The following is a 13537-nucleotide window of genomic DNA, read 5'->3' as shown; positions in this document are numbered from 1 at the left end:
CTCAATTTTTGGGTCACGTTTTAACTTGTGTTCGCTTTGCAAAAAATATTGCAAGCGTACCCACTATTTCGTGTAACTTCAGCATACGGGGCTGAAGTAGCAAAGACAATCACGCAAAATTTCAGCATTCTAGCAGACGGGCCTGAAGTAGCAAGTGTGCTGAAGTTTTTGTTTGTAATTGCTGAACTTAAGTATAATAGTTGAAGTTTTGTTCTTTATTTGCTGAAATTTTTGTTTGTAATTGCTGAACTTAAGCATAGTAGCTGAAGTTTTGTTCTCTATTTGCTGAAGTTTTTGTTTGTAATTGCACTAAATAAGCTGAAGTTTTTTTGTCCTGAATTCATTAGTTTTGTCATTAAGATTTTTCAAAAACTTCAGCAGAAGATGCTGAAGTTATTTAGTTCATTTATAAAAACTTCAGCACTAAATAAGCTGAAGTTTTTTTGTCCTGGATAAGCTTTTTCAAAAACTTCAGCAGAAGATGCTGAAGTTATTTAGTTCATTTTAATGCTGAAGTTGTTTTTGTTCTGGATTCATTAATTTTGTCATAAAACTTTTTCAAAAACTTCAGCAGAAGATGCTGAAGTTATTTAGTTCATTTGTAAAAACTTCAGCACTATATAAGCTGAATTTTTTGATTTTTGACTTTTTATGCCCCTTAAAAAATAATAAATGAAGTGCATAATTTATCATGATATCCATATTAATTGATGCATATTTTATTGGATTTGAGAAAATAATTTCAAATGAGTAATAAATACTGTGGGTATAACAGATTTTTTTTTGTCATCTCTTGATATGCGTAAGGGGACAAGTAAAAATAAAAATTTATTTTTTATATACATGCCAAATAAAAGCGAGCGGAGGGAGTGCATTGTTTCATTAAATTAGAAAAGTTAACATGAATTTAACATACGCATGCTGGAAATAGTACCCCTTCGTTTTAATTTAAATTATATATTTTTTATAAGTTCGTTCCAAAAAGAATGATATATTTTTATATTTGAAAATAATTTAATTTATATTTTTTATTTTATCCACTTTATTATTAATAAAAATTTTTATAGTCACACAAATATCTGAACTCACAAAATTTTTGTCCCTTAAACTTTTAGGATCATATATTTCAAAAAATCTTTTTTTTTCCTTAAAGCTTCTTTCAAATTAAACTATATCATCTAAATTAAAACCGGGCGCAGGAATTTTGAAGAGCCGGGAGGGGCCGGGGGGGGGGGGGGAGTTCAAGAAGACTAGGTACATGCATGGCAAGAAAAATTAGAGGAGTTAGAAGCGCGAGGCTTGACACGTAACAGCCAGGCGTCAATCGCGAAGCAATATAGTGTCCGATAATCCTGCACATTGCAGCCACCTGGATCTGGTTCCCTTGTAGTACCAAATTTAAGGCCAAAGCCGTCTTCATTCCTCTCTATCTGCTCACCAAATATCGTCTATCTCATTTAAGATAAACATATTTGTCTAGGTCAGAGCTATCCTCTCGCGCTCCTTATTTTTCTTGTTGCAGTTTACACTTCACCCGGAATATCTGAGTTTTTTTACCATATATAGCAGCCATATACCCTTAATACTAATTAAGTAGTATCCGCCTCCGCCTGCAGGTACATCAAGCTAGAGATATGGCTGACCTAAGAGGAAGTGCTGCTATTTGCGATGAAAGGTGCGGCTGTCCTTCTCCCTGCCCTGGTGGCATTGCTTGCAGGTATATTTTATACTACTCGATCGATCACTAATATATATTCTCTCACTGACTGATATATGAGAATGTAATCATCTGATTATATGCATATGCAGGTGTGCGTCAGGGACAGTAGGGGGTGATGCGAGCATGGAGCACAAGAGGTGCTCCTGTGGAGAACACTGTGGGTGCAATCCGTGCACATGTTCCAAGAGTGAGGGCATGACTGCCGCTGCTGGCAAGGTTCACTGCAAGTGCGGTCCTGGCTGCAACTGTGTCACGTGTGCTGCTTAAACTAGCTAATAGTGATCGCTTTGGCCTAGCTGCTAGTAGTTTGGATCCTGTACAAGTGCATGCATGCTTCCGGCTCTTGTTTCTTAGGAGTTTCTTCTTCCTTGCATAGATCAGATATATGTATGATGTATACATATAGTACTGCCTCGTCCATTAATAAAAATAAATAAACATGCACTTCCAGGCTCCACCTCGCTCCAGTGTATTCTCGTGCGCCATTTAATCAGAGCCGGATTCAGGAATTTAACTTTATGGGTTCAAAATTTAGAACTCTAGCACATACCTCAAGTTACTATACAATAATAACCGAACGAAATACGAACAATATATATATAGCAAGTATCGAACCATCTAACATATTATATATTCAATAAATATCACCATTACAATTGTACCGCATCATTAGGTATGTGCTTACGATCAATAATCCTACGGGTTGTCATGCTTTGAAAACGATCAATAATCGCATCATTAGGTATGTGAGCACGTAATTTTTGCCCTACGAGAATTACTCCCAGAAAATTCAAAATAAGATAGTTTTGTGTTGTTTGTGATTTATTTGTATTTATCTGTGCATAATTATTTTTACTTTAATTAAGGAAAAAAAATACAAATAAATAAATAAATAAATATATGTGCATTTAGGATTTAACTTTACAAGTAGGAATTAATTAAACAATATTTGAATTTATAAGAATGAAAAACACAAAAAATATGTACTTTGCATTTTTAATTTGATCTCCAATTGTGTGATTTTATTTTGGTTGGTATTTGATTGTGCATGATAATTGTTATTAGAGATAATTAGTATTTTTTAATTTTAGTTGGTAATTTAATCTAAATTTTAGATAGGAAATAAGAAGAAAAAGAAGAAACAAATAAGAAAGATGAGAAATTCGGATCAGGCCCATACCAAAAATCAGCCCAATACCCGCCCCAATCCAGTCCGTCTCAAAGACAAACCAAACGACGTCGTTTAGTAATGCTCAATCTGGGCCGTTGATCTCAGCTGATCAACGATCCAGATCAACTCCTCCGTCACCCGACCCATTCCCATCCAAGACCGATCCGGTCTCAAGGCCGTTCGATCTCACAGATTGAACGGCTTGGATTCATCCCACCCTTTCATATATATATATATATATACTTCAAACCATACCCCACCCCCCAAACCAAACCCCCCTCGCCCCATCGTCTTTCTCAGACCCTTCAGAGACGACCCCCCAAACCCTAGCCGCTCTCGTTCCCTTCGCCTGAAAACCTGGCGGTGCCGGCTCCGATGGCCGTGAAAATAACACCCTGAACTACCCTGCTCCCCCCTCTCCGATTCCACTCTCCATTAACCTCGAATCATACTACAACTTCTCGAATCTTCGATAAAAAATCCCCGTCCCAAACCCTAGCCTGTCCATTTAACCCCAAAATCACATCCAATAATCCCCTTGACCTCCTCGTCGCTAATCCCTAACCAAATTGGCTCGAATCTGAGTAAAACTCGTCGAATAACGGATCTAGGGTTCAAACGGTTCGGGACTGTATCAAAGCTGTCAAGGTCGAATGGGTTCTAGTTAGTATTATAAGCCTATTTCTGACGAAATAGACATATAATACTAACTGGAACTCAAGTTCGAAAAGGCATGTTGGTGGGATTCGAGAAAAGAACAATAAGTTCTTCTTAACTTCTTCTTTTCCTTTTTCTATATGTTGATTTGTCTATGCTAGGTTGTAATTAGTTGATTCTTTGGGTTTTCAGTTTAAGATAATTCTTAACCCAGTAAATACTCCACTTCTTTTTCTGATTCTGGTGTAGTTCAATCGATTATTCATTTGCCTAAATTAGGTTCGTTGTAATTCGTCTTTTGTCCGTTATTTTCTCCCTTCTCCATCAGACCTTTTTCTTGGTCCAAATTTTCTGTTGTTGATTATATGTTATAAATTGTTTGATCAATTGAATAAGTTTCGTCGATTAGTCTGGTAGGTTTGAGTGTTAGTTTAACATGATAGTAGTTTAATTTTGGTCTTGATTTTAGTTCATTCCAGTCTGTTTCCCCTCCTGCTTCGTTTCTGTTCTAAATTTTGTGTTGAAATGAGCTTGTTGGTATATTTGAACTTAGAACTGAGCCTATTGGTATATTCAGTTCATCACATTGAACTGAATTCCTTGGTCATTTGTTATCCTGAATCTGTCAATCCCCTTAAAGCTCTTCTGGCTGTTTCTTCTTTTGTGTTCCAATTTAATTAAGCGTATGCTCGTCTAGTTGATTTCAGTTCATTTGTTTCTGAGCTAAATATGATTGGTTCCCCAATATAGTTAGTTCAATATGTGCTGCCCTGAACCCTTAGTCTTCATTTTTGATGCCATTTGATTTGATATGAGTTTCTATCTTGAATTACTGAATGATTTGACAAGTTGAATTGGTTATAGCTATTGTAGTTTGTTGGTTAATTAGGATTCAGCTTAGTTAGTTGGTAGGTTTGAATAGGTTAGAGCTGAAAGGTTTAATACAGATTAAAAGGGATTGGGTAGGACAGTAATTTCAGGGACTTTAAGAGGGTATTTTGGGATTTAAAAGGTTTGAAAATGGTTTAAGTTGAATGTTTTGTCCACTAAGTACTAATGTACCATTTAAATAATGCATTAGTGGGGAACACAACATAATGGTATGGGGGGTAATGATAAAAAGTTAAAGGATACACATAGTAAAGGAATATTACAAGCTGGAAAGAAAAAGAAACATGAGGGGTAATAATAAAAGATCCTTCTTACAGCTGTAAAGAAAAGAGGAGGGCTGAAAAAGGTTGAAGAGTTTGGGTTTAAATATAGAGATGAGTAGAGACATAAGGGGGGGGGGGGACTAGAATGGGCAATAAGAGGGGAGAGAGTGAAAACACAGAGAAAAAAATCCAAAGATATAGAGAGAAGACAGAGAGTTAAAAGATTAAGTAAGAAGAGATAGAGAGATAGGCATTGAGAGACATGGGGAGAGGAAAAGTCAATCTGAGAGAACTTATCCGAGCTCAGTTTGTTCTATTTGGGCGTCCGTATTGCTGTTTGGCTTTACAAATCAGTGTGGTTTTTGGTTTGAGTGTATTTCTGATTTGGAGAGTGGTATTGTTGTGTTGGTTTTTGTTTTAACTATTCCATTACTGCTAGTGATTTGCTGTTGGTGTTGTTGTGTCATCCGTTGCTGCTGACTGCTCTTCCTTCTTTTGTTCTGTTTTTCCAATCCAGGTACACGCCTGAAACTGACCCAATGTAGCCGTTTGAATTGAAAGCTGAAATGAAATGGTCTTCTTTGGAATTTATGTGTTTAAGCTGTTAGTAGAGTAGTAGTAGATAATTTGTATTTGTTTAAACTCATTTTGGTTTTATGGTGTATAACTGAACTGATAGAACTATTATAGTATTGATTTAATTTCGTTTTGTGTGGTATAATTCCGGAATTAAAAGCAGGCTGAAATGGAAAATGGTTTAGAAGTTCATGGATTTCACTTGTATTAACAACATTGAGTTGAAACCAGTAGGCAGGCATTGAATCCAGTAGTGTGTTAAAGTCTTAAGCATGTGTGTGATGGGGGTGGTCTCTTAGCTAATGTGAGATGTATGAAAATCGTTCACGGTGTCTATATCGTTGCTTGAGCCCTGTTAATGTTCAGATATTTAGGTTAACACTTGTTTTGGAATTATGTAGCCTTGTCTAGCCTCACTATTATTAATTAAACGTTGCATGAATTTGAATGTCGAACTGGAACCGGAAAAGCATGATTCATAGTTAGTTTAGTGCATTTACCTGATTTGAGTAAACTATTAGACTAATCTTGATGGATATTTCCTTTTGGTCCTAGTTAATTCAATTTTGGTTTTGAGCAACTTAGCTAGAGAAATCAGAAGGCTTTGAGTTAATAACACTTTGTTCCTGGCCTTTTAGCCTGTTTGGATTGTTTTGCCCACGCCAGGATTCGATATTGGTATGGGGGGGGGGGCTACGGCTGTTTGGGCATGTTTTACTCCCCATAGGCCCAAGTAGCTCCCCTTTCCAAAGCTGGGAACGATTCCCATTCACTGCAGCTTTCAAGTAGGCCCGTTTAGTGCGTAGATTTGGATCTGTTTAAAAATTCAATGTATAGTTTAGCTTGGTATAATTCAGTTCTTAATTAATTAGGGAAATTGTTTAGGGACAAACAAATAGAAAATCATAGTCACCTTTAGGTTGGCCTTTTAATAAAATGATGAGACGAGCCTCGCCAAACAAAAATACAAAATGCGGGGCCCTCAATAAATATTATATGAAAATACTTAGAATTCGGGAGGGCCATTTAGCGAATTTCACGACCTTCCCCAAATAATAACGCGTTAGACTCTTTAGGCGCGATTTTAATGAAATTACATTCCTAAACTCGGGTGCGCATTTATGCGACCCAAATCCAAATCTCAACGGAGTCGAAATGTGTTGACCACCACGGGTGCATTGATTGCGACGTGGTTCGAGATGCGCTTTCACGACGTTGTAATCCTTTTAAAATAAATATAATAATAAAAGCGGTTTTAAAGCTAATAAACATCACATAAGCTAGAGCATGTTTTGAAGTCAGATAAAATCAAATATGACAGTTGAGCGACCGTGCTAGAACCACGGAATCCGGGAATGCCTAATACCTTATCCCAGGTTAACAGAATTCCTTACTCGGATTTCTGGTTCGCGGACTGTTAACAGAGTCATATTTTCCTCGGTTCGGGATTCAACCGGTGACTTGGGACACCATTAATCTTCCAAGTGGCGACTCTGAATCTCAATAATAAATCCCGTTCTGATTGTCCTTTAAGTGGAAAAACTCCTTTATGCCTCTACGGGCACGGGTAAAAAGGAGGTGTGACAAGGTATAGTTTCAAATACTTCATCTTCTATATAACAAACTAAACAGTCATTCAAAAATTCATCACCAATTCTGCTACGCAAGTCATTTTTGATGTACTTCATTGAAGAAAAAGCTTTTTCTACCGTTGCAGTAGCGATAGGCAATATCAGACTTAACTTCACAAGCAAAAAAACAAGTCTCCAAGTCTTGTACAAATCTATTTCAACTAGTGTTTCTGAAAGATCTCCAAGTCCTTTCAAGTTAGAGAAATTGTTGTCTTCTTTCACAAAGAGAATATAGTTGTCAAGCTCGTATCTGAGATCTTCAAGCTTTGAACCACTAAACTTGTGAGGATAAAGTGTAGCAAGTTTCATAATTCTTTCTTTATCATAATTTGCAAAAACAATTTCCGGACCCAAACTATCCATACCAAGAAGTAGATTACTATTCACCGCATCAAAACGACTGTTAAGCTCTGAAAGTTGCAAATCAATAACAGTATTAAAAACTTCGATACGCAAATGATGAGAATATGTAACACTTGAACTCCTACACTTTGACTTTCCAAGATGATAGTTCTTATCCATTTCAGGTATCACAATATCATGCTTGGCACAAAATGAAGAGGCATCATTTATCAAATATTCCCATTTAGATTCTCTCATCCCTTGCAATTGCCTCTTGGCGAAACCAACAAGCTTCATAGCATTTATAATATCCTGGTCTTTTCTTTGCAAAGCCATATTCAAATCATTTGTAATTACCAATAATTTTAACATCAAGTGCATCATATCTCTCTAGATAATTTGCACCCTCACTTGCAAGAAACTCAAGTACATTAATGATAGACGAGAATAATGTAATAAAGTTACGCACTGTCTTAAAATGAGAACCCCATCGAGTATCACCTGGCCTTTAGAGTCCAAGTTCTTGATTTAGTCCACTTCCTATATGAACTTCACCAAGCACTTGTATCTCCTCTAATTTTTTTGCCTGATCCTCTCGAAGCATATCCCTACGCTTAAAAGAACTTCCAACAATATTCAAGACATTAGCAACAATTTCAAAAAATTGATCTACATCACAATGTTTTTTTGCAACGACTACAAGAGTCAATTGCAATTGATGGGCAAAGCAATGTATACAATATGCCGAAGGATTATCTTTCAGAATTAAAGTTTTAAGACCATTTATTTCTCCTTGCATGTTACTAGCTCCATCATAACCTTGTCCCCGTATTTGAATTGGACTCAATGAGTTCTCTAAAAGCAAATCATAGATTGCTTTTTGTAATGAAGATGAAGTTGTTTTTTTAACATGAACAATACTAAGGAATTGCTCAATAAGTTTGCCCTCTTTGTTGACATACCGCATAACAAGAGCCATTTGTTCCTTATGAGACGCCCTTAGATTCATCAACCAAAATTCCAAAATAATCTCCATTCAAATCTTCAACTATTGCTTTCATTATTTCTTTCGCACAAGCATTCACGATCTCTTTTTGGATATTTGGAGCAATCATCATGTTATTTTGTGGAGCACTTTGTAGCACAACGTTTTTCACTTCATCATCCCTATCTACATACCATTGTAAGAGTTCTACAAAGTTTCCTCTTTTAGTAGAAGTTTCACCTTCATCGTGGTCCCGTAAAGATATTCCTTATTTTAAAAAAAATATTGCCACATCAATCGAAGCATTCAACCGAACTCGATAATCACTTTTAATTTTTTCAGACTGCTTGTCAAAAGAGGTTAGAATTGATTGTTCTTGATTAATTAAGTCTCTCATCTTCTTAAAACACCGATTGTGAAGACTATTTACTTCTCCAATATGTGCGTTAAATCTTTCTATAGCTTTATTCCAAGCTCTAAAACCACTCTTTGTGAAAGAATCCCCAACTTTTCCATGTCCTCCATGCTCATTTTTAAACAAGTAACAACATAAGCAAAATGTTGCATCAACTTTAACACTATATTCTAACCATCCAGAGTATGAAGTGTTAAACCATTAAAGATTAAATTGACGCATAAATCCACCAAAATCTCTTTTTGGAAATCTACAATTACAAGGTTGACAAGGCCCTTGTTGAATATAATGTCTCCTCACTTGATCACATAAATTCGGAGGATACTCTGAAATTTGCTTTCTTTCTGCAGGATCGGGTTCAAGATTCAAATTCAACATTTTCTCTTTGTTTAATCTTGCCGAAGGATTGATATTGTCATGAATAGTTGGACTTGGAGAAGAACTCGGCGTAGGAGGACTAGAACCAGAACCAGAAGTTTGAGGAGTTGGAATAGCCTTGAAAAATTTCGTAATCATATCCACCCTCACTAAAAAGATCTTACAACTACAAAAATACAAAAAACAAATTACACTCCAACATAGGTACTTTAATCTTGTTAGATTGAATGGAAGGAGCTAACTAGTTATCCAAACAAACATAAATAATTGCTAGACATGGAACTTAATGACAAAAAGGGTTACTTTTTAAATATTCAAGAATCAAGAATGGGTGTTCAAGAACCAAGAACAGAGGCGGATCCTTTAACTTATAATTAATAAATATTGCATTATTATTGAGAAAGAGCCATAGAGTCATACCAGCAAAATAAAGAGAATTGATTGTAGTTTATGTCCAAGAAGAAGAGCCTTTGCTTTGATTCTTTTGAAACCCTAACTTTAAAAATTTGGGAAAGAAGAAACTTCTGAATAGTGGAACTTTTTGATCTCTTAAATCTTTGTGAAGACCAAGAAAATAAGAAAGAAGCCTCAACTTTTTATAATTATTAAAAAGCCCCACAAGAAGTATACAATAAAGAATAATGGAGTATTAATTAGATGGGTCCTCATCTTTTAAGGATAAGAAACGGGCCTCGTTAAATGGAAAGGGGCAAAAGAAGTCCAAAAGTAACAAAGAAGTCAAACAGTAACTTAAATAAAAATGCAATAAAAATTGTAGACATAGAGATTCGAACTCGAGTCCTCACTGGAATAAGCAGCACTCTGCCAGCACTTTTACCACTGAACCCATAGCCTAATTTAGTCTATGGGTTCAAACAATAATATATGACCATATTTCAGTAATTTTGCCTTGTATATTCCCGGGTTCTGTCGAAAGTTATGGGTTCAATTGAACCCGTATCCATAACACTAGATCCGCCCCTGCAAAGCAATGTATACAATATGCCGAAGGATTATGTTTCAGAATTAAAGTTTTAAGACCATTGATTTCTCCTTGCATGTTACTAGCTCCATCATAACCTTGTCCCCGTATTTGAGATGGACTCAATGAGTGCTCTAAAAGCAAATCATAGATTGCTTTTTGTAACGACGATGGAGTTGTTTTTTTAACATGAACAATACTAAGAAATCGCTCAATAAGTTTGCCCTCTTTGTTGACATACCGCAGAACAAGAGCCATTTGTTCCTTATGAAAGACGTCCTTAGATTCATCAACCAAAATTCCAAAATAATCTCCATTCAAATCTTCAACTATTGCTTTCATTATTTCTTTCGCACAAGCATTCACGATCTTTTTTTGTATATTTGGTGGAATCATCATGTTAGTTTGTGGAGAACTTTGTAGCACAACTTTTTTCACTTCATCATCCCTATCTGCATACCATTGTAAGAGTTCTACAAAGTTTCCTCTTTTAGTAGAAGTTTCACCTTCATCGTGGCCCCGGAAAAATATTCCTTGTTTTAAAAGAAATCTTGTCACATCAATCGAAGCATTCAACCGAACTCGATAATCACTTTTAATTTTTTTAGACTGCTTGTCAAAAGAGGTTAGAATTGATTGTTCTTGATTAATTAAGTCTCTCATCATCTTAAAACACCGATTGTGAAGACTATTTACCTCTTCAATATGTGCGTTAAATCTTTCTATAGCTTTATTCCAAGCTCTAAAATCACTCTTTGTGAAAGAATCCCCAACTTTTCCATGTCCTCCATGCTCATTTTTAAACAAGTAACAACATAATCAAAATGCTGCATCAACTTTAACACTATATTCTAACCATCCAGAGTATGAAGTGTTAAACCATTCAAGATTAAATTGACACATAAATCCACCAAAATCTCTTTTTGAAAATCTACAATTACAAGGTTGACAAGGCCCTTGTTGAATATAATGTCTCCTCACTTGATCACGTAAATTCGGAGGATACTCTGAAATTTGCTTTCTTTCTGCAGGATCGGGTTCAAGATTCAAATTCAACATTTTCTCTTTGTTTAATCTTGCCGAAGGATTGATATGGTCATGAATAGTTGGACTTGGAGAAGAACTCGGCGTAGGAGGACTAGAACCAGAACCAGAAGTTTGAGGAGTTGGAATAGCCTTGAAAAATTTCGTAATCATATTCACCCTTATTAAAAAGATCCTACAACTACAAAAATACAAAAAACAAATTACACTCGAGCAGAGGTACTTTAATCTTGTTAGATTGAATGGAAGGAGCTAACTAGTTATCCAAACAAACATAAATAATTGCTAGACATGGAACTTAATGACAAAACTCAAAAGGATTACTTTTTAAATATTCAAGAATCAAGAATGGGTGTTCAAGAACCAAGAACAGAGGCGGATCCTTTAACTTATAATTAATAAATATTGCATTATTATTGAGAAAGAGCCATAGAGTCATACCAGCAAAATAAAGAGAATTGATTGCAGTTTATGTCCAAGAAGAAAAGTCTTTGCTTTGATTCTTTTGAAACCCTAACTTTAAAAATTTGGGAAAGAAGAACCTTCTGAAAAGTGGAACTTTTTGATCTCTTAAAGCTTTGTGAAGACCAAGAAAATAATAAAGAAGCCTGAACTTTTTATAATTATTAAAAATCCCCACAAGAAGTATACAATAAAGAATAATGGAGTATTAATTAGATGGGTCCTCATCTTTTAAGGATAAGAAACGGGCCTCTTTAAATGGAAAGGGGCAAAAGAAGTCCAAAAGTAACAAAGAAGTCAAACAGTAATTTAAATAAAAATGCAATAAAAATTGTAGACATAGAGATTCGAACTCGAGTCCTCACTGGAATAAGCAGCACTCTGCCAGCACTTTTACCACTGAACCCATAGCCTAATTTAGCCTATGGGTTCAAACAATAATATATGACCATATTTCAGTAATTTTTCCCAGTATATTCCTGGGTTCTGTCGAAAGTTATGGGTTCAATTGAACTCGTATCCATAACACTAGATCCGCCCCTGCAAAGCAATGTATACAATATGCCGAAGGATTATCTTTCAGAATTAAAGTTTTAAGACCATTAATTTCTCCTTGCATGTTACTAGCTCCATAACCTTGTCCCCGTATTTGAGATGGACTCAATGAGTGCTCTAAAAGCAAATCATAGATTACTTTTTGTAATGACAATGAAGTTATTTTTTTAACATGAACAATACTAAGGAATCGCTCAATAAGTTTGCCCTCTTTGGTTACATACCGCAGAACAAAAGCCATTTGTTCCTTATGAGAGACGTCCTTAGATTCATCAACCAAAATTCCAAAATAATCTCCATTCAAATCTTCAACTATTGCTTTCATTATTTCTTTCGCACAAGCATTCACGATCTCTTTTTGGATATATGGAGCAATCATTATGTTATTTTGTGGAGCACTTTGTAGCACAATTTTTTTCACTTCATCATCCCTATCTGCATACCATTGTAAGAGTTCTACAAGTTTCCTCTTTTAGTAGAAGTTTCACCTTCATCGTGGCCCCGGAAAGACATTCCTTGTTTTAAAAAAAATCTTGCCACATCAATCGAAGCATTCAACGGAACTCGATAATCACTTTTAATTTTTTCAGACTGCTTGTCAAAAGAGGTTAGAATTGATTGTTCTTGATTAATTAAGTCTCTCATCATCTTAAAACACCGATTGTGAAGACTATTTACCTCTCCAATATGTGCGTTAAATCTTTCTATAGCTTATTCCAAGCTCTAAAACCACTCTTTGTGAAAGAATCCCCAACTCTTTCATGTCCTCCATGCTCATTTTTAAACAAGTAACAACATAAGCAAAATGCTGCATCAACTTTAACACTATATTCAAACCATCCAGAGTATGAAGTGTTAAACCATTCAAGATTAAATTGACGCATAAATCCACCAAAATCTCTTTTTGGAAATCTACAACTACAAGGTTGACAAGGCCCTTGTTGAATATAATATCTCCTCACTTGATCACGTAAATTTGGAGGATACTCTGAAATTTGCTTTCTTTCTGCAGGATCGGGTTCAAGATTCAAATTCAACATTTTCTCTTTGTTTAATCTTGCCAAAGGATTGATATTGTCATGAATAGTTGGACTTGGAGAAGAACTCGGCTTAGGAGGACTAGAACCAGAACCAGAAGTTTGAGGAGTTGGAATAGCCTTGAAAAATTTCGTAATCATATCCACCCTCACTAAAAAGATCCTACAACTACAAAAATACAAAAAACAAATTACTCTCCAGCATAGGTACTTTAATCTTGTTAGATTGAATGGAAGGAGCTAACTAGTTATCCAAACAAACATAAATAATTGCTAGACATGGAACTTAATGACAAAACTCAAAAGGGTTACTTTTTAAATATTCAAGAATCAAGAATGGGTGTTCAAGAACCAAGAACAAAGGCGGATCCTTTAACTTATAATTAATAAATATTGCATTATTATTGAGAAAGAGCCATAGAGTCATA

At 35.5% G+C, this 13537-nt stretch overlaps 2 protein-coding genes across 3 annotated transcripts; one reads left to right on the top strand and one right to left on the bottom strand.

The window, feature by feature from the left end:
* Window positions 1–1391: 1391 nt before the first annotated feature.
* Window positions 1392–2175, top strand: LOC104224804 (metallothionein-like protein 4B). 2 transcript variants are annotated; one of them, XM_009776511.2, is made up of 3 exons: window positions 1392–1480; window positions 1617–1717; window positions 1810–2175. In XM_009776511.2, exons 2-3 carry the CDS (start codon window positions 1635–1637, stop codon window positions 1985–1987), a joined length of 261 nt encoding a protein of 86 aa, XP_009774813.1. In that variant the 5' UTR covers window positions 1392–1480; window positions 1617–1634; the 3' UTR covers window positions 1988–2175. The 2 variants fall into 2 exon arrangements, with proteins under 2 accessions (XP_009774813.1, XP_070017669.1); XM_070161568.1 differs by lacking the exon at window positions 1392–1480 and having other exon boundaries at window positions 1510–1717.
* Window positions 2176–6825: 4650 nt separating this feature from the next.
* Window positions 6826–12956, bottom strand: LOC104223000 (uncharacterized). The gene is made up of 8 exons (XM_070158075.1): window positions 12803–12956; window positions 12297–12507; window positions 10993–11236; window positions 10764–10862; window positions 10110–10677; window positions 7814–8070; window positions 7638–7723; window positions 6826–7600 (listed from the first exon to the last, which is right to left on the bottom strand). The coding sequence occupies exons 1-8, from the start codon at window positions 12954–12956 to the stop codon at window positions 6826–6828; spliced, it is 2394 nt and encodes a 797-aa protein (XP_070014176.1).
* Window positions 12957–13537: the final 581 nt, after the last annotated feature.

The sequence above is a fragment of the Nicotiana sylvestris genome, chromosome 1 (genome assembly GCF_000393655.2).
Source record: "Nicotiana sylvestris chromosome 1, ASM39365v2, whole genome shotgun sequence".
NCBI lineage: Eukaryota > Viridiplantae > Streptophyta > Magnoliopsida > Solanales > Solanaceae > Nicotiana > Nicotiana sylvestris.
Note: the sequence above shows the minus strand (reverse complement) of the source record. Positions and strands in the feature narration are given on the sequence as shown.

Excerpts from the sequence above, each read along its gene's own strand:
- LOC104224804 (XM_009776511.2), top strand. The coding sequence starts at position 1,635 with ATGGCTGACCTAAGAGGAAGTGCTGCTATTTGCGATGAAAGGTGCGGC. Across the intron at positions 1,718-1,809 it reads CCTGGTGGCATTGCTTGCAG|GTGTGCGTCAGGGACAGTAG; the intron begins GTATATTTTATA and ends ATGCATATGCAG.
- LOC104223000 (XM_070158075.1), bottom strand. The coding sequence starts at position 12,956 with ATGCGTCAATTTAATCTTGAATGGTTTAACACTTCATACTCTGGATGG. Across the intron at positions 10,863-10,992 it reads CTCCGAATTTACGTGATCAA|AATATAGTGTTAAAGTTGAT; the intron begins GTGAGGAGACAT and ends CTGGATGGTTAG. Across the intron at positions 7,601-7,637 it reads GGTGCAAATTATCTAGAGAG|AAATGATTTGAATATGGCTT; the intron begins ATATGATGCACT and ends ATTGGTAATTAC.